Source organism: Pecten maximus, chromosome 4 (assembly GCF_902652985.1).
Source record: "Pecten maximus chromosome 4, xPecMax1.1, whole genome shotgun sequence".
Taxonomy (NCBI): domain Eukaryota; kingdom Metazoa; phylum Mollusca; class Bivalvia; order Pectinida; family Pectinidae; genus Pecten; species Pecten maximus.
Genome location: NC_047018.1, coordinates 39,913,600 through 39,939,528, shown reverse-complemented (window position 1 = coordinate 39,939,528; position 25,929 = coordinate 39,913,600). Strand labels below are relative to the sequence as shown.

The 25,929-nt window shown below is 36.6% G+C and overlaps 1 protein-coding gene across 3 annotated transcripts in view; it reads right to left on the bottom strand.

Annotated features, from left to right (window-relative positions):
* Positions 1 to 25,929, bottom strand: part of LOC117326057 (regulator of G-protein signaling 22-like) — a 49,550-nt gene that overhangs the window by 7,511 nt on the left and 16,110 nt on the right. For 2 of the 3 annotated variants that reach the window (XM_033882654.1, XM_033882655.1), the window contains exons 2-17: positions 22,378 to 22,440; positions 21,555 to 21,785; positions 19,793 to 21,111; positions 15,468 to 15,629; positions 14,441 to 14,618; positions 13,424 to 13,572; positions 12,945 to 13,263; positions 12,546 to 12,647; positions 11,966 to 12,160; positions 10,820 to 10,903; positions 6,635 to 6,967; positions 5,767 to 5,994; positions 3,549 to 3,710; positions 2,748 to 2,927; positions 1,904 to 2,065; positions 649 to 690 (exon numbers count right to left, since the gene is read on the bottom strand). In XM_033882654.1, the coding sequence (XP_033738545.1) occupies positions 649 to 690; positions 1,904 to 2,065; positions 2,748 to 2,927; positions 3,549 to 3,710; positions 5,767 to 5,994; positions 6,635 to 6,967; positions 10,820 to 10,903; positions 11,966 to 12,160; positions 12,546 to 12,647; positions 12,945 to 13,263; positions 13,424 to 13,572; positions 14,441 to 14,618; positions 15,468 to 15,629; positions 19,793 to 21,111; positions 21,555 to 21,785; positions 22,378 to 22,440 (3,909 nt within the window). The remainder of the gene's footprint in view (positions 1 to 648; positions 691 to 1,903; positions 2,066 to 2,747; positions 2,928 to 3,548; positions 3,711 to 5,766; positions 5,995 to 6,634; positions 6,968 to 10,819; positions 10,904 to 11,965; positions 12,161 to 12,545; positions 12,648 to 12,944; positions 13,264 to 13,423; positions 13,573 to 14,440; positions 14,619 to 15,467; positions 15,630 to 19,792; positions 21,112 to 21,554; positions 21,786 to 22,377; positions 22,441 to 25,929) is intronic. The other variant, XM_033882656.1, reaches the window with a different exon arrangement.

The following is a 25,929-nucleotide window of genomic DNA, read 5'->3' as shown; positions in this document are numbered from 1 at the left end:
TAAATACTGATTCTACAATTACAGTTAACTTAGATATCTTTGAAATGAAACGAATTTTCAAATCACAAAAAAATCTGAAGTAAACTATTTTAACATCAAATTTTTGAATAAAAAAAATAGTTAATAATATAGCAGGTTATTAATTTCTGATCATGATAGACTTTGGAGAAATATAATATTTTCTGAATTTTAACAATGCATCATTTTTTGTATCATAATTATATATGCAAAGTCAACTGAGATATATCATAATATAACTTCAGGCATGTACACTTGTACATTCAATAGAAAGTCTTTCCTACCTGGCGTTGAATTTTTTCTGTAGAAGACTTTTTTTCATAAATAGTCTTCATATCCTTCCCTTACGTTGGCAATGACTTCACAATTTTACCCCCATCCCTTAATCCCATCCTCACTTAACTGAGGGAGTCTTCACTCGACAGTTAATTCAGAATCTTATATCCTTTTTAGGTTACACATTAAATGTCTATGTGCTGCTCCTACATGGCCTAACCAAATAATCACACAGTGCTGGCCAGGTCAATTGCACCACAAAATTCAAACAACAAAATGTGCTTTCTGATGTGATTGCCAACAACAAACAGGTGTGATATTAAACATAATCTATATCAACGATGGACTAAGTACTTCTCTATCGTCAACCTCCAACTCAGCTTGTCTGTTGTTTTCCTACGATTTTAATAACATATCTTACTTATATAAAGGTGTCATAAATATTTTGCAACCGATGAACTGATCATGGCACTAGGACAGAAATCAACAAAGCCACTGATCAAGGATAAACAGGGTCATTCAAGGTCACACGGAGCCCTAAGGGGAGACAATAGATCTTAATGGTATGACACCATGCCGTTTCAGTGGCATCTTACCAAGCTAACTTGTTTTGGAGTTTTTTTTTAAAGGACGACTGCCAGTGGTGTTAACTCGACCTGATCAACACAGTAATGTTGTATTGTGAAGTGTTGGACATGGCACACTCCTGCCCTATATCTGATTCTGATCACCGGCCAGTCTTGTTCTATATCATATAAATGCAAAGTGATAAATAGCAAGGTAATATAGTACTTTGATGTGTTTTGATTTGGCCAAGGTACAGATTAATATTTCTATACCCGACGACATCAGACAAACGGGGCAAAATACCTGTACTACCCAGAAGTACCAAGTTGGTCGGGGACTACAATGTATATTGATAGAGTTATAGAGCTTTCACTGTGAGTGTGTCTTATTATGCTGAAACTGTTTAATTAGTTATCGTCAATGTGTGATTTTTTTTTCTTTTCTTTCGTTTTTTTTTCTTGGTTGGGGGGGGGGTATCTATTTTCCTTTGAGATCAGCTAGGGTAATTTTCAGGAAGGGGGATCCTTGTAGTAGCTGGTGGCTACCTCACTGAACAACATTTGGGCAGCCCGGCGCATGATATGCAAAACAATAGGGGTAAAGTGTCCAAAGATGCAACTACAACAGCACAGCTAGGACAATGAGACAGGCTTCTAGTTATATATGTCTGGCTACTATTCGAATTAATTAAATCTCGTTGGGTGTGCATGGACTGCTGTCACAGACACAATCTCTGCAATACTGTGCATGGTTCTTAATTACTACATATGTATCTTCTACATAGACACTGCTAACTTCAACTCATACACACCGCAAAATGAATCAATATTCAAAAACAATTTCAAACCAGTGAATTAAACAACAATGAAAAACAAATCACAAAAAGAAAAAACAACTTTTGAATTAGGAATTGCAAATAAGCTTTAAAAACACTGCATTTGAATGAAAATCCAAAAAGTAAAACGCAAGTCTCATGACACCTGCCTTAGCAATCTAATGCCAACATTCACAGCTACATAATATCATAGTACAGAAGGTGTACCTTGAGTGCTTTCTCATCCTCCATTTTCTGTCTCTGTCTCTCTTTTATCTTGGCATGTCGTCGCCGCCTTTCTATCGTCGGTAGAACCTTATCATCGGCTACGTTAGATCTGAACTCACAGAAGTCATTCCAGTGTTGGAAGAGAGTACGAAAAACAGCACACTGTAAACAGGGTCAAACATTTCAAATCAATTACTCATCTGAGCATTCTAGTAAAACCCCTCACCCACTTCCTTTCCAGGCCAACAATATTCCTTATAAAGATTGATGCTACACTGCTGACAGTGTATGTACACTTCTCATCACAAATGCAGAAAATGGCACCCACAGAGGCCACAGTATAGAAATATATCTAATTAACACATCCTAAAATAATCACCTATCATGAACAAGTTACGTACTAAATATATAGAGATGGAGCACTGATAGATTTTTTTCAGTAATTGTTTATTACCTTTACTCAAAAGATTAAAGAAGATCGAAGCTCAAACGTTTGGAAGGTGTTTAGTTTAAAGTATGTAAATTTTTGTATTTTACAAAAATACATAAATATTCTTTTCCTGTTTTCAACTGTTAATGATCACTCATTAAAAAATGTCAGAGATACATAACATCCTTAATATGAGTTTCTTATTGGTCACATAATTGTTTTAATATAAAAAGTGTATAACTTTAGAAAGAAAAAAGTTATGTCTATTAATTTACTGGTCGAAAACTTACCTTTATAAGATCTTTAAGAGCTTTTATTCGAAAGGAGATCTTTTGAAAAGAAATCCAATTAGGTAGCATACAGCCTTAAATACAATTAAGGTTTCCACAACCACAGTATGTATAGCTAGCTTACCTGAGACTCCCTAAAGAGATAGGGATTCCTCTCGTACTTGTGTTCTAGTATTCTCTCCGCCATATCCCCTGTGATATCTATTTGCAGACTCGGAGGAATTGGCGAGTCAATAAAACAGTTGATTATGGCGTTGATTTTCCCAAGGATGTACGTTTCGTCACTGTGAGTATGATTCACATCCTACAATAGATTTAAGTGATGACTATGGAACTGAATAATAGGAACAAGAAACTTTCATTTTCTCTGATGTCAAGCTATCCCAGACAATTTATTAAAATATGATTATAAAATAACGATCTTTTAAATGTAAAATCTATGACGTGTTGGATGGTAATTACTTACTTTAAAATTAAATAATACCCTTGAAGTGCCTACAGTTAGTCGGTGAAGCCACCATTTTGAATATCAAAAACAAACAGGGAATGCCTATAGTAATTAACAGGCAAAAAAGTTAATCTATTTCGAAATTGATAAAATAAGAGCAAAATATTAACAATACATAGATTTGCTTTATCAATCATTTCAGAGACCCTTAAAAACCTACATGGAGAATAAGATTCTGCTTCAAGATCATGAAACAGTTTTAATCTTAATTATTTGCTTAACCAATCAGATATGATGTTACTTTTCATGACGTTATCTGTGATTGGATAGGTCAGATCTTCACTCAATTTTACACTTCAGTTGGTTTCATGAACCTGGGCCCAGGTGTTCCAGAAGAGTAAGTGTCTTCTACTTCATCAACAAAAACCAAAAAATATATTTCAACACACTATATTTATGGCAGTTACCATTACTAACCTTGAAGCGTTGGACCTCCAGCCAAAACAATACATCATTCTCCAGTGTGTCGCCCTTGATGGACACATAGCGACGGAACTGTAGGGCAGTGATAGGGTTGAGGAGGGCACTACGGAACGTGATGATCTCCTTGGATGAGGATATCCACCTACTCTCCAAAAGCTGGAAGGATAAAAAACAACAAACTCTACATACACATGTATACTGTAAATATTCATATTTTAGAGGTTATATATTTTTATGTTAGTGCTTTTCACGCTGGAAATATTCTGCTAAATTATGATTGTGCTAATTATATATATATATATAGTTTCGGTATATTGTTTTCTATGGCAAGCATTGCTGGTAGTCCCAATTTATAATTGTGCAACTACTGTTATCATTTGGTCATCGAGTTCATATTTTTGTACACCAATACTTTAAATGTATACAGTTTGGTTCTTTTTGTGCTTAAAACCTTATACTAAATTGTGATTGTGTCAATTTCAGTTTTCTGTCTTGATTTCGATGTCATATTTGCTCATGAGTTAAACTTTTTAATGGGCCGAAATTTTAACTCATCAATACAGGTGTGTAAATCTAAACAAATATTTATTGTTTATAGCAATCAAGTCTAAAAATTATATACATATGTACAGTCTGATGGAAAAATGTTTTTATAAAGATGAAATTAAGACTGAAAAAATGAAAACCTAGGACTAATTTCAACATCACTGTATAATTTCACTACAAAGAGTATTGCTAGCTTAGGTACGGAGAATTTCCGTATTGGAGAACGGCTGTTTAAGGCAAGAACAGGATAATTGACCCAAAAGCATGACTAGTTGGTGTTGATTGCTTCTTGTACCTTCAGATTTTGGAAGAAAGCCACTAAAAAGTTAGTAATAACACCATTGGTATAAGTTCCAGTGACCATTCTCTCCAACATTGAATGAGACAATAGCTGGAGGAGAAAGACCTTTTTTACTTTTAATTCCAGAACACCCCACGTCTCTATATAGCAACAAAGTATAATATGGAGAACATGTCTGTGATGATGTTTTTATACCCCCGCAACGAAGTTAGGGGGGTATACTGGAATCAGGTTGTCCGTCCGTCCGTCCGTCCGTCTGTCTGTAGACACATTTTGTCCGGACAACTCCTCCTAAACCGATGGGCCGATTCCAATGAAACTTCATACAAATATAGAGGACCATGTGTACATGTGCATGTCACTTTCTTTTTCTCAAAATTATGGTTGCTATGGCAACTGGTCACTATAAACAGGTTTTCCGACAAGAACCGTAACTTTAATTTTGTCCGGACAACTCCTCCTAAACCGAAGGGCTGATTTCAATGACACTTCACACACATATTAATGATCATGTGTAGATGTGCATGCCACTTTCTTTTTCTCAAAATTATGGTTGCTATGGCAACTGGTCACTATAAACAGGGTTTCCGATAAGAACCATAACTTTAAGTTTGTCCGGACAACTCCTCCTAAACCGAAGGGCCGATTTCAATGAAACTTCACACACATATTAATGATCATGTGTATATGTGCATGCCACTTTCTTTTTCTCAAAATTATGGTTGCTATGGCAACTGGTCACTATAAACAGGGTTTCCGATAAGAACCATAACTTTAAGTTTGTCTGGACAACTCCTCCTAAACCGAAGGGCCGATTTCAATGAAACTTCACACACATATTAATGATCATGTGTAGATATGTGCATGCCACTTTCTTTTCCTCAAAATTATGGTTGCTATGGCAACTGGTCACTATAAACAGGTTTTCCGACAAGAACCATAACTTTAAGTTTGTCCGGACAACTCCTCCTAAACCGAAGGGCCGATTTCAATGAAACTTCACACAAATATAGAGGACCATGTGTAGATGTGCATGCCACTTTCTTTTTCTCAAAATTATGGTTGCTATGGCAACTGGTCACTATAAACAGATGTTCCAATAAGAACCATAACTTTAAGTTTGTCCAGACAATTCCTCCTAAACCGAAAGGCCAATTTTAATGAAACTTCACACAAATATAGAGGACCAATGTGTAGATGTGCCTGCCATTTTCTTTTTCTCAAAATTTTGGTTGCTATGGCGACTGATCACTATATTACTGGGTTATCTTAATTAGCCTCTAATTAAGAGTTCCAATTCACCATTGACTCGTGCAGATTGCGGGGGGTATTAGTCAGCCATCCTGGCGATAGCTCTAGTTATACCTTGAGTACAGCTTGACTTTTCTTCCTCTTTTGAACCATAACATCATCAACCACATCATCCATGCCTGCGTTGGGTTTCTGGCGCTCGGCGAAGGCGGGGGTGACTAGGAATAAAGGCAGCCATTTCTTTTCCAGTCTTTCCCTTACATACTTCTGGGCTTCCAACAAGACAGAGTTTGGGGGACGTTCGTTTAATAATTTACCCCAGCCACCTGCATCTGCCATTATCTGTAAATTACGAGGTTTTTTAAATTAAAAATGGTCATCTACCATAGAAATCATTAAAAATAGAGGAAGCAAATATTTACAGGAGTACCTTTAAGTTTACCACTTACATGGTCAGGTGGTGTTTGGTATGCTACAGTTGCAATTTTATTTATCCAAATTAGACAATTGCATTTTTATTGAAAATTAAAGGAAGCTATGTTTAGTGGACCCTTAAGAGGGACCTAGTGTACCAAATAGAGCATTCCATTAATTTTGTACAGCATTCATTCATTCTAATACTACTTTGTCTGGAAGATTGTATCTTTTGATGATATACAGCTGTACTATGTAGTATATATTTGGAGACATAATGGACCTATATGAATATAGATTGCCCCCAGATCAGGCTGTAATACTCTCTTGCGACTAGGGTGTCACTCACACTAAATTTATATGCCAAAAGAGATCCCAAATTACATGATATCAGGATCTACATTTTAGCATTTTTTTTTTTTTAATTTCTTCACTTCATGAAGTTTGAAATTGACAATTACCTACATGTACCATTTACTACATTCAATACTTCATTGGCAAACAGCCTTTTCAGATTCCTAATCAAGATTTCCATATCAAATCTGACTACAACTAAAATTAAACACACCTTATCTTGGGCCGCTTTCCCAGCAGGACTGTTTGGACCAAAGAAATATTTTTTGTTCAAAAATTTATTTTTTAGTTCTCTAGCTTTATCATCACGTCTCCGCTCATCGTTCTGCGGCATACGTCGGAACTGTTCAATCTCCATCCAGCACAGAAGATCCATACTGGCATAGTTCTCACTCAAAAAGTTGCGGAAATGTTCAAGCTCTATGCGATTATGGACTAATTTGTCCAAGGAATGATCTTTAAACTCATCAGGTATATTATTAATTAGGTTTTCATCATACACCGGATCCTCATATCCATCCATAGGATCATCTGGTGTGATCACTCTCTGAAAAATCAACACATATAATGTCTCAGTTTATCGCACTTTAGAAATCTTCATTCCATCTTTATTTTATAAATATCTGCAAATTCAATGCGCCTGGATTGTTTAGATTACCTTGTTTTTCAAATTATATGCAATATACATTAAAATGGCTTTTTAATATCTTTCAACTTGTTAATTTTTTTTAAAATCATTAATAAAGAATTTGATTTCATGATAAAATTATATATAAGTAAGACTAAGGAATATTTCCTAAATACTTTTATCTTTTTTTTTTTGAATATAATTTTAACTTCATATGATCAACAATCCAAGGTAGACAACTGCATCTATAAAACTCAACTTTGGAAGAAAAAATTAAAAACCAGAACAAAACTAGAAAATGTATGTTCAAGCTTCTGTTTTGAGAGACCAATACTTAATCTAATCTATGAAAGGGTTATTGATAGGAGGGTGCATCAAGATCAAGCTAAGTCCTGAAGTCAACAAGTGGAAAATACAAATTGGTAGCTATATAGGTCACAGTGACCTACATTATAGACAATATGGTGGATGGTCATGACAGCTATCTGACTGCATGTATACAGTAAAAATCCTGTACTTTAGATTAATTCTTACCTCCTTTATAAGCCCTTTCTTCTGTAACGTAAGAACATACTTGGACTTTGTCTCCAGGTGTTTTTTCACCTCAATAAGCTCCACCTGTCAGGAAAGGTAAACACTTAGTAACAAGATACCTAAATTCATTCCTTTATTTTCCTGTAGATCTTTGTTCCTACACCATATACAATTGAAACTATTTTGTTTGCTGTTTACCTGTTAATATTTACTTAACTAGAACAAAACAAACATTAGTTAAAAAAAACTAATAGTTAAAGGTGAAAACAGATGAATAATTCATGCAGCCATTAGTGGTAAAGATAGAATATCAAAATCCTTGTAGAAAAAACTTCAGGATTTATGATGCGTTAAATTTACATCAATAATTAATGAAAAAAAACGGTCCTAAAAAGTGAGACAATTTGTTTGTGACTTTGTTGTGTAGAATAATTATGTAAAAGCATGTCTTGTCAGGGACACAAGTAAGAGAAATCAATAATAAATACTAATTACAGTTTGTGGTGTAGCATTGAGGACACAGAGCTGTGGATGAGGGCCGAACATGTGAGGGTCGACAGCAATACATTGACATTGATGTTTTACTCTAACAGCTTATGTTCAGGGGAAATAACATGTGAAGGTCGACAGCAATACATTAACATTGACGTTTTACTCTAACAGCTGATGTTCAGGGGAAATCAGATACTAGATTATCTCCCCCTAGTTTGAAACTTAGGATCAACTATAACTATGAAGCTCAATTTTATTTTTTAATTTTAATATTCTAGAGACAGGAGGCCAGTCTAAATTTACAGTTGCTAATGCACACGTACATGTACCTTTAGAATGGCCACCAGCCCCTAAGTTGTTTTGCAAAGAAATAAGAATTGCTCAGCTAAATTCTAAAACTATAGATTATCTCCCCTAGTTTAAATCTGGGGATTAGAGACCAAAATTATAAAGCTCAATTTTATTTATAATTTGAATATATTACCGGGAGAGGCCAGTCCAGATATGGCTATTTGTGCATGTTTTCATGTTGATGTAGTCACATCAAATAAATCAACATTACATGTTAAAAAATTGGACTTTATATTGCAGGTTTATTCATTGAGATTTCCATTTCATCAGAGTACTTTATATATCAGATAACGGTTAAGTTTGATGTACCTTGCCGTATGTTTTCATGTCAGAGTTGATCATTTGGACCCAAGGTACAAGGAGCACTGATAATGCTAGTTCCTCTGCCTCGTCAAACAAGTCCTCAAAGGCAGGCTCCAGGCAACGGTAAATCTCACGGAATATCACAGAACTGCATCCAATATTTCTTGAGGACCCAACCACAATGTATTGGGAATATAATATCTGGAAATTAAATTAAAAAGACAAATAACCAAAAGTGTACAGAAAATAAAATCATCAATAGTTGTTAGTTGATAAATATAGAACTAAGATGTGCTTTTAAAATTAGATTTAATTTTGAAAAATAATAAAATGTAAAGCTTATACACTTTTATCTTTATGAATGATACCGAATAACATCCTTAATCTTATATTTCAAGGATTAAAGAATATTCATAGGAGAAAAAAATAAAGTGAAAAAACAAATGGAAAATAAATAAATGGTATGATGTTGTGTTTCAAAAATATTAGTTAAAACATTAAGATATCAAATTTTAAATTTATATTTTTTCTTTTTTTTGGCTGGATACGGACAGCAAATATGAGTAATATTTACATATCAATACACTACCTTAGCTTTCCTAGTCACAATGACTGGGTCGATAGAATCAGCATAAAACAGAAGATGGAATTCTTGTAAGTCTGTCCAAAAGTTGAGACAGTTGATCCATTTCTAGGTAAAATAAATAACTTGGTCTAATTATTCAAGAATGATTCATGTTGAAAAGGAATTAAACACTCTTTATTTAGGAAAATCAAAAACTATATATATATATATATATACTCAGGACAAAACAAGGAGAATGGACAGGTGTCTTTCACCTCTATACCTTCGTATGCAGTTTATCTGTAATTTTATAACAGCTTTCAGGTCTACATCACCAATTTACCATGTGGGCCCTACACGTTTTAGATAAGGATCAATGTATGTCAATTTAATTATTTTATACTCTATTTTGACAACACATACCCTCTTCTGTGTCTTCTCAACATATTTCCTGAAGAAGCCACCAGCTATTCTCTCATGGTGTAAGGTTTGAAGTAACGACTCCACCTCCTTGTGGTCTACCTGCTCCAGGGGTGTACTCGGGGTAGATCCTGCAGAGGAGGGGCGTGTCCGTGACGTCTGTCTTTCTACACAAGCAGAAGGTCTGGCAGACACTGGTCGGGCAGACACTGGGCGTGTAGTTGACTGGGCTGGAAGGGCCGAGACTGGTCTAGCAGATGGAAGACGGGGCTGGCGAACAGCAGATGATGGGCGTGATGAACTAGCACTTCCTATTGAGGACCTGAAAACAAGATAATGTAATGAGGAAAAAATGTGAAAATATCAAGATTATTTTAGTGCATTTTGACTCCTTATAGCTGAAATGATGATTCCATATTTATTTTTACAGAGATTTTAAAATGAGCATGACGAATTGAAGACAGTTAAACACCACTTTTGCAGATTTGTGTTCTGAATGGGTGTGATGAGCTTTTTCTTATCTTAGTTGCTGATACAATACATTCTGGCAACACCGTTGTATCCTACAGGAGGGATGTCAGTGGTACACGATGGAGGGGTGGGCTTAAAAACAAGGGGGGGGGGAACCCCAAATGGAAACATCTAAATGGGACAATGGCTTTTTCCTACTTTGGGGGAATAGCACATGGATAAAAGGGTGGGAAAATTTAACTGTAATTTTTTAAATTTTAAGGGTTTAATTATGTTATTTAAAAGAACAAAGGGAAAATCCAATACTATCTTTTTTTTGAATAAATTAAAACAGACAAACCGGGGGAGTGTCTTTTTAAAAATTGGAAGAAAAATTAAAAACCAGAACAAAACTAGAAAATGTGTGTTCAAGCTTCTGTTTTGAGAGACCAATACTTAATCTAATCTATGAAAGGGTTATTGATAGGAGGGTGCATCAAGATCAAGCTAAGTCCTGAAGTCAACAAGTGGAAAATACAAATTGGTAGCTATATAGGTCACAGTGACCTACATTATAGACAATATGGTGGATGGTCATGACAGCTATCTGACTGCATGTATACAGTAAAAATCCTGTACTTTAGATTAATTCTTACCTCCTTTATAAGCCCTTTCTTCTGTAACGTAAGAACATACTTGGACTTTGTCTCCAGGTGTTTTTTCACCTCAATAAGCTCCACCTGTCAGGAAAGGTAAACACTTAGTAACAAGATACCTAAATTCATTCCTTTATTTTCCTGTAGATCTTTGTTCCTACACCGTATACAATTGAAACTATTTTGTTTGCTGTTTACCTGTAAATATTTACTTAACTAGAACAAAACAAACATTAGTTTTAAAAAACTAATATTTAAAGGTGAAAACAGATGAATAATTCATACAGCCATTAGTGGTATAAATAGAATATCAAAATCATTGTAGAAAAAACTTCAGGATTTATGATGCGTTAAATTTACATCAATAATTAATGAAAAAACTGGTCCTAAAAAGTGAGACAATTTGTTTATGACTTTGTTGTGTAGAATAATTATGTAAAAGCATGTCTTGTCAGGCACACAAGTAAGAGAAATCAATAATAAATACTAATTACAGTTTGTGGTGTAGCATTTAGAACACAGAGCTGTGGATGAGGGCCGAACATGTGAAGGTCGACAGCAATACATTAACATTGACATTTTAACCTACAGCTTATGTTCAGGGGAAATAACATGTGAAGGTCGACAGCAATACATTGACATTGACCTTTTACTCTAACAGCTTATGTTCAGGGGAAATCAGATAGATTATCTCCCCCTAGTTTGAAACTTAGGATCAACCATAACCATGAAGCTCAATTTTATTTTTTAATTTTAATATTCTAGAGACAGGAGGCCAGTCTAAATTTACAGTTGCTAATGCACACGTACATATACCTTTAGAATGGCCACCAGCCCCTAAGTTGTTTTGCAAAGAAATAAGAATTGCTCAGCTAAATTCTAAAACTAGATTATCTCCCCTAGTTTAAATCTGGGGATTAGAGACCATGCAATATCATAAAGCTCAATTTTAGTTATAATTTGAATATACAGGGAGAGGCCAGTCCAGATATGGCTATTTGTGCATGTTTTCATGTTGATGTAGTCACATCAAATAAATCAACATTACATGTTAAAAAATCGGACTTTATATTGCAGGTTTATTCATTGAGATTTCCATTTCATCAGAGTACTTTATATATCAAATAACGGTAAAGTTTGATGTACCTTGCCGTATGTTTTCATGTCAGAGTTGATCATTTGGACCCAAGGTACAAGGAGCACTGATAATGCTAGTTCCTCTGCCTCGTCAAACAAGTCCTCAAAGGCAGGCTCCAGGCAACGGTAAATCTCACGGAATATCACAGAACTGCATCCAATATTTCTTGAGGACCCAACCACAATGTATTGGGAATATAATATCTGGAAATTGAATTAAAAAGACAAATAACCAAAAGTGTACAGAAAATAAAATCATCAATAGTTGTTAGTTGATAAATATAGAACTAAGATGTGCTTTTAAAATTAGATTTAATTTTGAAAAATAATAAAATGTAAAGCTTATACAATTTTATCTTTATGAATGATACCGGATAACATCCTTAATCTTATATTTCAAGGATTAAAGAATATTCATAGGAGAAAAAAATAAAATGAAAAAACAAAAGGAAAATAAATAAATGTTATGATGTGTTTCAAAAATATTAGTTAAAACATTAAGACATCAATTTTTAAATTTATATTTTTTTCTTTTTTTTCCTGGATACAGACAGCAAATATGAGTAATATTTACATATCAATACACTACCTTAGCTTTCCTAGTCACAATGGCTGGGTCGATAGAATCAGCATAAAACAGGAGATGGAATTCTTGTAAGTCGGTCCAAAAGTTGAGACAGTTGATCCATTTCTAGGTAAAATAAATAACTTTGTCTAATTATTCAAGAACGATTTGTGTTGAAAAGGAATTAAACACTCTTTATTCAGGAAAAACAAAAACTATATATATATATATATATACTCAGGACAAAACAAGGAGAATGGACAGGTGTCTTTCACCTATATACCTTCGCATGCAGTTTATCTGTAATTTTATAACAGCTTTCAGGTCTACATCACCAATTTACCATGTGGGCCCTACATGTTTTAGATAAGGATCAATGTATGTCAATTTAATTATTTTATACTGTATTTTGACAACACATACCCTCTTCTGTGTCTTCTCAACATATTTCCTGAAGAAGCCACCAGCTATTCTCTCATGATGTAAGGTTTGAAGTAACGACTCCACCTCCTTGTGGTCTACCTGCTCCAGGGGTGTACTCGGGGTAGATCCTGCAGAGGAGGGGCGTGTCCGTGACGTCTGTCTTTCCACACAAGCAGAAGGTCTGGCAGACACTGGTCGGGCAGACACTGGGCGGGTAGTTGACTGGGCTGGAAGGGCCGAGACTGGTCTAGCAGATGGAAGACGGGGCTGGCGAACAGCAGATGATGGGCGTGATGAACTAGCACTTCCTATTGAGGACCTGAAAACCAGATAATGTAATGAGAAAAAATGTGAAAATATCGAGATTATTTTAGTACATTTTGGCTCCTCTTAGCTCAAATGATGATTCCATATTTATTTTTACAGAGATTTTTAAACATGAGCACTTGACTGAATTTGAAGACAGTTAAATCACCAACCTTTTGACAGGAGTTTTGGAGTTCTGAAGTCTGGGTGTGATGAGCTCTTTCTTCTTATCCTTAGTTGCTGATGACAATACATTCTGGGCATACACACGTTTGTATCCTACAGGAGGGGATGTCAGTGGTACACTGGATGGAGGGGTGGGCTGAAATAACAAGGGGAGGTAACTCTAAAATGGAAACATCTAAAATGTAGACAATGATGTTTGTATCCTTGATTAGGAGATGTCAATAGTACAATGGATACAGGGGAGGTCTGAAATAAAAAGGGGAGGTAACTCTAAAATGGGTAAAATACTATAACTTGCAGTGATGAATGTCAGCGCTACAGTACATGCAGGGCAGCACTGATCTTTTATATATAATACACTGAATAAACCACCACATAAAATGTATTTTCAATTCTAGAAGCGAGACATATTTATTAGATGTATGTGTTGCACTGGATGTGAATGAAGACTTTGATTTACAAGGGAGGTAATTAATGTACAAAGGCAGTCGTGCTTTAAGGGATTAAAATATATACAAGGGGAGGTAACTGTTACAAAAGACAATGTCAACTGCAGTAGTGTACACATACCGGTGACACCGGTAAAGTCTAGTTCAAAACCTTGTCTGACTGTCAGATCCAGACTTTACCATTCCTGGTCTCATAGCTTAGGTGTAATGATGTCTAGGTCATAGAGATAAATGTGATATTGGTTGAGGATCAATCTTTGGTGACCTAGAGATAGATCAGATGGTTAAAGTATCCAGCTTCTATCTAAGTTACTTCAGGTTCAAATCTCAATTTATCTTTAGTCTGCATGAGCTAGGTCTAGTGAGTTGGCTTGATAGCAGGAATGATATTCTCATTCCTTAAGCTGGTGGAATTTGTTCAGGTATTTGTGAAACGGTTAACAAGCATATTCAATATATAGGGAAAGGAAGTAGGATTCTTTGGATTTTAAGCTCATCTTATCAAACTGATGAATCTCATCCAGAATATAGGATTTATATATCTTTTTTACCTACCGGTTGGGGTGTGGTGATCTTCGGCACACAAGACTTAGGTCGGAGGGGCAGTAACTTGGTGGTAGGAGGGTTGGGATGGACTCCATCAGTACTCAGGCGGAGTAGAGACATATTGTGGTACAACTCATTCTTTGCGGGGTCGGATTTCAGGCTCTGCTTCAGGAGGAAACGCGGAGCCCTGCAGAAATATCAAGACATCGCTAAAGAGACATTGGAATGACAAACACTTCTTTATCCAGGAAAGAACTGAAATTATTGTTTAGGGAAAAAACTTTGTTCCTTATCAACATAATCAGCTAGAGTTACAATAAAAAGGTGTATGTAGTATTTATTAAGTATTTAAAGTTATGGTATCTACACAGTTTGTCTCAAAAAGGTTGAGCCAGGTTAAACTTTGATAATAGAATTAATACCTACCAGTCAAAACTAGGGGTTCTGAAATTTTATTGTGAGCATGTTACAGTTTTTTCAGGGAACTCGCTTCCAGGACAGAATCAGAGGTCAGGGGTTCTGCTAATTTGTAGTGAACAAGCTGGAGTTTCTACAGATAACAGCCTTTCAGTACAGAACTAGAGGTTCATTTATTGTGAACTACCTACCAGTACAGAACCAGGGGTTCATTTATTGTGAACTACCTACCAGTACAGAACTAGGGGTTCATTTATTGTGAACTACCTACCAGTACAGAACTAGGGGTTCATTTATTTTAACTACCTACCAGTACAGAACCAGGGGTTCATTTATTTTAACTACCTACCAGTACAGAACTAGGGGTTCATTTATTGTGAACTACCTACCAGTACAGAACCAGGGGTTCATTTATTGTGAACTACCTACCAGTACAGAACTAGGGGTTCATTTATTGTGAACTACCTACCAGTACAGAACTAGGGGTTCATTTATTTTAACTACCTACCAGTACAGAACTAGGGGTTCATTTATTTTAACTACCTACCAGTACAGAACTAGGGGTTCATTTATTTTAACCTACCAGTACAGAACTAGGGGTTCATTTATTTTAACCTACCAGTACAGAACCAGGGGTTCTGCTATTTTGTTGTGGATTAGCTGCAGTCTTTCCAGGGTCCATGATGCTGGTTCAGATAGACCAAGGCTCTTCTTCTGTTCCACAGTTAACTCATAAACAGCACCTGGCCGGTGATAAAGCTCTCGCATCTCGTTCAGGTAGCTATAAACACAAACAAAGGAATTTGTTCAGGTATTTGTGACACGGAACATACATTTTTAATATACAGAGAAAAGAAGGAGGATTCTTGTGATTTTTAGCTCACCTCCCTGAAGGCATTAGTGATGCATATTAGCAGCTATGGTAATTATTGACATTGTGATATATCTGTTGCCCATCCGATGACATCATCTACATATACATGTATATTCTTTTTAAACAACTTCTCAATATCAAAAGGTCCATGGTAATATTGATCAAGTAGCATGCTGGTCAGAAGGGCTATCAAGTTTTGTTCAAACAAATGACCTTGACATACTTTCAATGTCACTGGTCTCAAATGTGTTTAAATCAAACTTAATCAAGGCTCAAGGGTCATGATAGTGGGCCAATACCTATAATGAATATGCTTGGATGAAGAGCTACAAAGTTTGTTCAAATGAAAGACCTTGACCTTCAATTTCAAATGTGTTCAAACCTTAAAACAACTTCTTCCCTTTAACAGGTTCAGAGTCATAATATTTGGCCAGCAGCATCTTAGGATGAAGGGCTTCTAGTTTGTTCTAATGAATGACCTTGAATTACTTAAGTTCACAAAGGTCAAAAGTGTTAAAATAAAATCAAAGAATCACTATTTTTTCACATTATGATTTTCTCCTTTTTGGGATGAGGGGGGGGGGGGGGGTCTGATTTTTTTCATTGTGGATTAAACATTAAAAAGTGGGGAATGGACTTCGACCTATGCAGAGACAAAGTGGAAAATAGGTAGGGGTGTGAATATAGGGGGGTAGGGGGAGGGCTTATTTCCAATTTCCAAGCGTGAGCATATACCTGGTAAAATACAGTATTGTATATGATATAAGTACCCTAATTCTAAAGCCTTTTGGGAATCCCATGGTGTATAAATTGTATCTCCTTTCTGAAATGGTCTTATATACATTGTATTTTGGGTGTTGTTCTATGAAACTATAGGGTTTTTCATGTTGGATTGTACAAGTATATAATTACTCAGCTCAGCTAGGTGGCCCACCACAATAGTCTCTGTCCAGCTTTCACACATTTATTGAACTTCAGAATTCAATTCATAACCAAATAGATCATACGACTGTTATGTTACATATATACATTTTGTATGTGTGTGATTTGGATCCTGTTGTACACGGTGTGTCGTTTTTGTACCGGTGGATTCCCACTACCATGTATACAGCCCCAGACAATGGTGAGAATTCTGTCTGTTTACCCAGGAATCTATCTCCTAAAGGTGTGACTCTTATGTCCACACTCATAGAAGACTAAGGTGAAGTTATTTCTAATTAAAGTCACATATACCCAACAAATTTAATACACCCCTCACAATACCCTATATATCAAACCCTCATTGTCACCTGGCAACCCGCAAAGGTCAAACATTTGTAAACAGGCCTAAAGCGAGAGCCATGTTTTCTTTTCCCAAGAGTGAAGTACATTTTACAAATGCTATCTATCGATACATGTGAAATGTACGTCCAGGTACAGCCAATATTTAAATGTCTACTCTAGTGGCTTCAAAATTTCAGTGATATATTCGATCAATGCTGGCTATAATATTTTTTCTGTGTGTAGTATTGAATTGTATATATATATGAAATATCAAACTTGTCTGCAGGTCAATAAAAAAACTTTAAAACTCGGGTTTGAAATGAGACCTTAATGTATTCAGGTGGAATCAATGGTAATGTTTATATCCGTGTCACCATTAAATGATTATAATGATGTTATCAACCAAATAATGGGTATTCAAAATTATATTGCAAAATATACAGATAGAAATAAACAACATTTCTTGGCATTTGAGATCATTTTGAATAAATTATATTTTATATCCCATTTAGCAATGCATGAAAAGGAAATATTCAGATAAAAATAATTTTACATTCAATTTGAATAAAGAAATTTATATTCCTCAATCAAATATCTAATATGGCTTTTATTCTCGTAAAATTTTGTCTTGAAAGGAAAGTCTTGATGCGTGTAAATTCGAAGTAGGTATATAATATAAAGTTGTGATATCATATGGGACTAGGAAGTTAGGACATGTTTATGGCATGAAATAAAAAACAAATATTGATTTCAAGAGTAGAATCAATATAATATATATCCAGCCATTTTCAACAACCTATGTTCCTAAAGAGTATTAGGTACTTAAATATTTTATTGCATAACAAGGATAGAATCTATAGATCTCAAGTATGTAAATACCTATGTAGTGTGAATGAGAAGTTGTATATAAACCTCTCGACGGCTGACTATATTGTAGGGGCAAAACCCTACTCATGTACGAGTAGTAAAAAACCTGGTACCATATATACACATGGATCATCGCTGTATAGTGTCAATATTATTGGTGATAAAGAATCGGTACAACCGTGTTTGTGGTTCGTGTACAGAGAAACTGATAGAATTATATACTTGTACCATTACACTTATCCATATATATAACCTCTGATCAAATGCCGATAATTAATACATTGCTATTAAGTTCTAAGAGTCTGAAAAATGCCATTATGGCCATCATCAGTGAGCAAATATCATATTCAATGTTAACTTTGATAGAAAAAGAAGTGGCATTCATACAAAATGTGATATTGATTTAATAGAATGGCTTTTTGGACATATTTTTATCATATCACGAAGCACAGGAAATCACCAAGAGATACAGAGAAAATAGATGGTTTTGTGGGTTAGGAGACAGGTAATTATATATCAATTATATTTTGGCAATGTTCTACTTAAAGGACTGTAAAAAAGCACAGATTATACAGTATTGTATCTTTAAATACAAATTTAGAGTTATATACAGCAGAGTCAAAAAATGATTTAGACTGCATCATACAGCTGTTTTGTCCTTCTAGAAATCATCATCGACTAAGGCCCAAATAGTTGGTACCTATCAATGTAGGAGACAATAACGATAACTAAAAATTGAGGGAGCTAGAAAGAAATGTCAAAACAGGTATGGAAGGTGCAATAATCCCATAGTTCAATAAGATTTAGGTTAATTTAAGACTGTCACCATTTATTGAATGAAACTTATCAAAGCCAATGAGAAAATTCCAGAAAAAATAACAATGCTAAAAGGAAAAAATCTACCTCCAAATGAATGAAATTTATTGAGTGAAAGTGACCCTTTTCATGCTTTTTCAAACACAGGTGAGTTTTATCCAGGGTTACATATAAATCATCTGTTAATTACCATTGTAGCTGTAGGAGACTTTACTCACCCAGTGATGGCCACCTCCAACACCGGCCCACTCTTGCCCTTTGTTAAGAACTGGAGACTCCATACTCACCCACTAACGGCCACCTCCAACACCGACCCACTCTTGCCCTTTGTTAAGAACTGGAGACTCCATACTCACCCACTGATGGCCACCTCCAACACGGCCCACTCTTGCCCTTGGTTAAGTTCTGGAGACTCCATACTCACCCACTGATGGCCACCTCCAACACCGACCCACTCTTGCCCTTTGTTAAGAACTGGAGACTCCATACTCACCCACTGATGGCCACCTCCAACACCGGCCCACTCTTGCCCTTTGTTAAGAACTGGAGACTCCATACTCACCCACTGATGGCCACCTCCAACACCGGCCCACTCTTGCCCTTTGTTAAGAACTGGAGACTCTGTACTCACCCACTAATGGCCACCTCCAACACCGACCCACTCTTGCCCTTGGTTAAGAACTGGAGACTCCGTACTCACCCACTGATGGCCACCTCCAACACCGGCCCACTCTTGCCCTTGGTTAAGTTCTGGAGACTCCATACTCACCCACTGATGGCCACCTCCAACACCGGCCCACTCTTGCCCTTTGTTAACAACTGGAGACTCCATACTCACCCAGTGATGGCCACCTCCAACACCGGCCCACTCTTGCCCTTTGTGAAGAACTGGAGACTCTGTACTCACCCACTGATGGCCACCTCCATCACCGGCCCACTCTTGCCCTTTGTGAAGAACTGGAGACTCTGTACTCACCCACTGATGGCCACCTCCAACACCGGCCCACTCTTGCCCTTTGTGAAGAACTGGAGACTCTGTACTCACCCACTGATGGCCACCTCCATCACCGGCCCACTCTTGCTCTTGGTTAATTACCATTGTAGCTGTAGGAGACTGTACTCACCCACTGATGGCCACCTCCAACACCGGCCCACTCTTGCCCTTTGTTAAGAACTGGATACGGTCAATGTCCAGCCACATGTGCCAGTTCTTCTCCCCTGCTGTCCCCTGGAGAAACAACTTGAAAGCTTCAATTCCCTTCCGATCTGTTAATTTAAATGTTTTTTGCTTCTTCCTACGGAAAAACAAATCTCTCTCTTCATAGTCGTCTTCACTGTCGAGAAGAGAATCTGCGTCACTGTCCTCGTCTTTTTTGTCCTTGTTTTTGTGTACTTCCGTCACAGACCTTACTTCTTTATCCTCTTCTGTTTCCGGAATAGTTTTGTTGTCTTCCACAAGAGATACACGGTCAATCATGTCCAAGGTCATGTCCTTACAAGAAGTCGGTGGTAGATGTTTCAGAATATCTGGGTCCTCTGCAATTTCTATTTCATTTCTATTGGTAAGGTAGGCTATAGAGCGTTTCAGTACTGCTCCAACCAGAGCTGCTCCAAGATCATCCATGTCTCTGAAGACAACATTTACTTCAGTAGGACTATTCGAGACTTTATCTTGGACATCATCTTCTATAAGTAAGTCCTGTGGACCAGAACCTTCCGAGGCCAGATCAAACTTGTCATCTTCAATGCCCAGTCCCGATTCATTGTCCCCATCAGCATCATACTTCGGTGTACTGTACACAGTGGCACTAAATGGCCGTGACTTTTTAGATGGCTCATCTGCCATACAACATATCATTTCTGATGGTCTGGGTGTCATTGGTTTTCCATCTGTTGCAAAAAGTTTGCTAGAATAAACATCCTCATCTTCACTGGTTGACATTTGCGATACTTGGTAGCCCCTCCCCATTGAACTATTCACTGAACCGCGTACAGACATACCCAGCCCACTCTCGGAGTAGTTGTAACTGTCAATAGCACTATAGGCACTCACAGGGCGTGCACTGTTCGGCCGTTTGCCAATATCAGCAGCACTTTTAGGGCGTGGCTGTGTCGAGTATGTGGTATGAGTTGTGGTAGCCCCTTGTGCCATCGCGAACCAAGCTTCCGTTTGTGTGGGGAGGGCCTCCCCTACACACACATACATGTCCTTAATGATCTGTTCCCGTGGGTCGATAACCACCTCCTCCTCTTCCTCCTTCTTCACTTTCTGTGCCCGAGGTATAAAGTCGATTCTCTGAAGGACAAACTCACCACGTTCCCCCGTAATCTGGGACTGAGATATTAGCTTGGCGAGTCGGAACTCCAGGTATAGGTCACTCTCTAGGAAAGCAGGCAGACGCACTTCCTTCACCCAGTGGATGCCCTGCTCCCTGTTCAGGGTCTGAAATGTTCAATTACACATTATATAGCTACCAAACAATAGTGATTACCTTATATAGCTATGTAATATAGTTATTACCAAAGGTGAGAAAAGTAAAGTATAAGCATTCACATCCCATACAAGCCCCCACACTATTACCTAATTATGAACTTTCTGAGAAAAAAACAGCCAAGTGAAACAAATACAGTTGAAAGGGCAATAACTCTGTAAATAAACTGCCAAAGCACTGAAAGTTTAAAGATTTGATCTATAACTGTATGTATAAGCATGATGGAAAAACTGTAAAATATCTCGGCCGGGATGTCTGAAGTGGAAGGCGTGGTTCAAAGGGCAATAACTCTTACAAAAAAGGGATATATCAATCTGAAACTTAAACCAGATCTGTACACCAAACATGGTATTTACTATTACTTTTTTCAATGATGGACTATTATGTTACTTACGGTAACAGTGAATGTTGTGTTGATTTCCACATTCTCTGGCCCCTCTGGTTCCTCAATAGGGATCAACGGTATGTCAATGAAACTGTGCTTTTTCACTACACGATAGATTTTGCTGGTGTGTTTCTGGGATCGAATGGCTGCCTTAATCTTTTTTGACAACTCCTTCTTGGCATCCGTAGCAACCTCAAACCCTCCGGTCTCCTTGTTGAAGTACAAAGGCACCGGAAAAGTCTGTAATAACGAATGAAATTTGAGCAACATTTCCAGGTTCAAATATCATTAAAGTCATATGATCTACGATATTCACGTTCAGATGTCCATATATGTCCAGTTTTTCAGGGAAATGACTCAAGTTGAATACATGAATTAAAAAAAATGCCTTCCATTGTTTTATTTTCACCGTCATAATTGTATCGGTAATTAATGAAATATCTGCAATTGCTTTCTGCCAACTCACTTAATTATACTGATAAAATTTCCTACAGATTTCCAAATACAAAAATTACATTTCTTGCATACTATTCAATTCAATGCAAGGTAAAAGGAAGTTTGATACATTTTTCATTACACATTCTATCAATTTAATCAGGGTGATGATTTTGCATGGAAATATTTTCATCCTTGCAAATACTGTTCTTTTTTCACCAATTGTTAAGTGTACAGTACGTATATACATTTTGTCTTTAAAGTCAAATTTGATTTGTGTCCAACTTTGTTTCAGAACAAGTTAAATGTGGGAAAAGATATGGTTTCCCAGTCACCAGTTCAGCAACTTTGCATAGGCTTAAGGCATTTTTTGTTTCTCACAATATTTTGTACTTACTGGTAGGGTGAGGAAGGCATTGAAGTATTCCACAAACAGTTCATCTGTAGCCAGGAAGTCCTCCTGTAAGTAACCATGGTTACAATCAATACTAGATAATTCAGTTAAATCTAGAAAAAATACACCATCAAAAGTCTGAGATGGAACCTGTGCTCCTAGATTCATCCTCAGCAAATAATGCATACCATATTTGATAGATATACTTATTGGTTTAAATAGCAAGAGAAATATTGACATCTTTCCCATCAAGCTTTGAACAAGAGGAAGTTCCCTTTTAGCTTGATGACAAAAGCAACAAAATAAGATACATGGGGTCCCTGAGATTAGACCTTTAAGTGGCACTAGATGAACTTTCTCTATAGTTGGGAATGAGAGTATTGGTTTGATCCCTCTGGTGGAACACAACTCAACTTCCTGTAACATGTACAAGTTGGTAAAGAATTTTGTCTAGAACCAGGGGGTTCATGGTTCGAATCCCTATATCTTAGAATTATTTCCTGTTAGATAGGGGACCCTCTGTGACAATGTACATCTACCATTATATATCTTGTTGAATATTCAAACTTATCTTTACTTTTGTTCTCCCATACAGTGTGTGTTTTTGTTTTTTTTAAGAAATGATGTTGTTTTATTAGAAATTGACTTTCAGCTGTACGAGCTGAGTTGGTCACTAGCAACACCTCCATCTGTTTACAAAATCTTTGCCCCTAATCATATACCATGCATACAAACTTAAGATATATACATAGGTACGTAAACTTTCTGAACAGATTTAATATTTCATTGTTCGATGGTAGGTCACAAAGTCACTAGTTAGTAATAGGGATTAGGAATCTCATGGACCAGAACAATCTAAAACTTTGAACTTGTGACCCTACAAACTCTATAAGACACTGACCTGTATTGACCACACACAGTTTTTTAGTCAAGGATTATAAGCTCCAGGTTAATTGATGTATAACACTATCAAGATCTAAATTGGTACCCTGTCTAACTTGGTCACTGTCCTCTTTTATCTAGGTCCCAGTTTAAGTTGATTATCATTGTCTAATCTAAATATCTCTCTAATGTGACCCCTGTCTTAACTAGAGCCCCCTGTCTAATCTAGATCTCTCTCTAATGTGACCCCTGTCTTAACTAATGACCCCTGTTTAACTAGATCTCTCTCTAATGTGACCCCTGTCTTAACTAATGACCCCTGTTTAACTAGATCTCTCTCTAATGTGACCTCTGTCTTAACTAGTGACCCCTGTCTTATCTAGATCTCCCTCTAATGTGACCTCTGTCTTAACTAGTGACCCCAGTCTAATCTAGACCTCTCTCTAATGTGACCCCTGTCTTAACTAGTGACCCCAGTCTAATCTAGACCTCTCTCTAATGTGACCCCTGTCTTAACTACCCATTGTCTAATCTAGACCTCTCTCTAATGTGACCCCTGTCTTAACTAGTGACCCCAGTCTAATCTAGACCTCTCTCTAATGTGACCCCTGTCTTAACTAGTGCCCCTTGGTTGTCACATCTCCTCTTGCCAGTCATATCTTATATTGCAAATAATATCTGATCAACTAGATTCTAGTCTTCTCTGGAAACAGACATTTTCTCTGACCTTCTGTCATTTTCCAGCCTACTCAAGTGTCAATCATTCCAGATTACGTGGGGCAGCCCCAGAAAAACATAAAAAATTTCCCCTAAATTCTTATTTAGTAATCTCCCATATCGAGGTTAAATTTGCCCTGGATTCCAGTAGTCAGTTTGAATAATGTTTTGTGGCATAGCCAATGATGTAAAATGATTTTCCTTCATTGGCTATGCCAAAAAAATTGTTTTGCTGGACAAAAAATATATTAACAATACCTTAAGGTACATATTAGTTCCTTGGCTGTCGTCGTGTTATTGTATTTGCTAGCCAAGGGTTCTAACCTTGTATTCATTAATATGAAGAGTTACCCTTGCGGCTAGCAAAGATGTCATGTTGTAATGAATTGTAATTGTGAATTGTAGTGTATTAATATCATAATTCAATACTATTTTGTACGCTGGTTTTATTCATTATTAAATCAATAATTTGACACAAATATGTATTCAAATTCTAGATACTCCTGGGTACTGACTAAACTGAACCCTGTATAAACATTTTGCCCCCAACAGATCCTGTTATAAGACCAGGAAAAACTGTGCCCCTGTTACATACACTAATCCACCTCAAACTTCTGTACAAGTCATATAACTTATGTGTAATTTAAAACCCAGTCAACATAAGGTTTGCTGTAAAGAAATTCCAAACATGTATACACATACATTAACTATTGAAGGCTGTAGTCTACTACATCAAGGCATTACAAAACGTCTCTTCAATAATTCTTATCAGATGCCTGATATAGGAAAAATAATCACATATGTTTTAATTTAAATGATTTGATCCATAATTAGACTTTATAAGATCGTTCTAAAGACTGAATTAAAATGATATCTATAACTGGAGGTTACAATGCTGATTGTAATCGAGTCTTGAGTGCCACTGCAGTGGACCTCTGAACACCCCAATGACACCATGTTATGTACATACGATGTACTACCTGGCGTATACAACTGCCACACAGAGACAACTGGTAGAATCATACAAACCACCATACTTTAATTCTCATTGTTTTTACCTTTTCACGTTCTGCGGGTTGAAATGAAAAAAATTCCAAGAGAAAATTTATATTTAATGACTAGTAAGATCCAAAGTTTTATTGGGTACCAATGGAAAAAAATATGGCAATGATGTTGAGTGATGATTGGAATATTCCTTTTGTGGAGATTTAATGATACAAATGTAATTATATATATGCATATATAGCTTTTCCCCCCAAAGTGGCATTCCCAAACCACTTCATATCTCCAAATAAACTGCCATTTTTCCCAACTAATTCATTGACATTTCCAAACCAAACCCCTCCCCATCTTCGTCCTTCCTTCCAAATTAATTCATTGACATTTCCAAACCAAACCCCTCCCCATCTCCAATAAACCTGTCCTTCCCTCCAAATTATTTCAGTAACATTTCTACCCAAACATCTCTACATCTTCAATAAACCTGCCCTCCTTCCCAACTTATTAACTGACATTTCCAACCAAACAACTCCACACCTCCAATAAAACCACCCTCTCTTTCTTACTAATTCACTTATATTTCCAATATGGTAACATACTTGTCTTCCACATAATCGGCCAGGGTTTGATTCCCCAATTGGACATGAAAATTATTTATGGAGGTCGTGTAAGACTGCCCTACCTGACCCGACCACACACCCCTCACACACTTCCATCCGGACCAACAACAGTGATTTTGATATATTTAGTTTGTTGATATAACTTGTTTCGCAATTGTTGTAAAATAAATAAAGTTTATGTTTACTTAAACTGTTCCCTGTATGTAACAATAAGAGAACATTAACAGTTTAAACTCAGGCAATGGATGTCTTCTTTCACTGAAAAACTCCATTCATACTGCGAGGAAACGATTCCGTTTGTAGAAGGTATCAAACTGTCAGTAAAATATAGACAAAC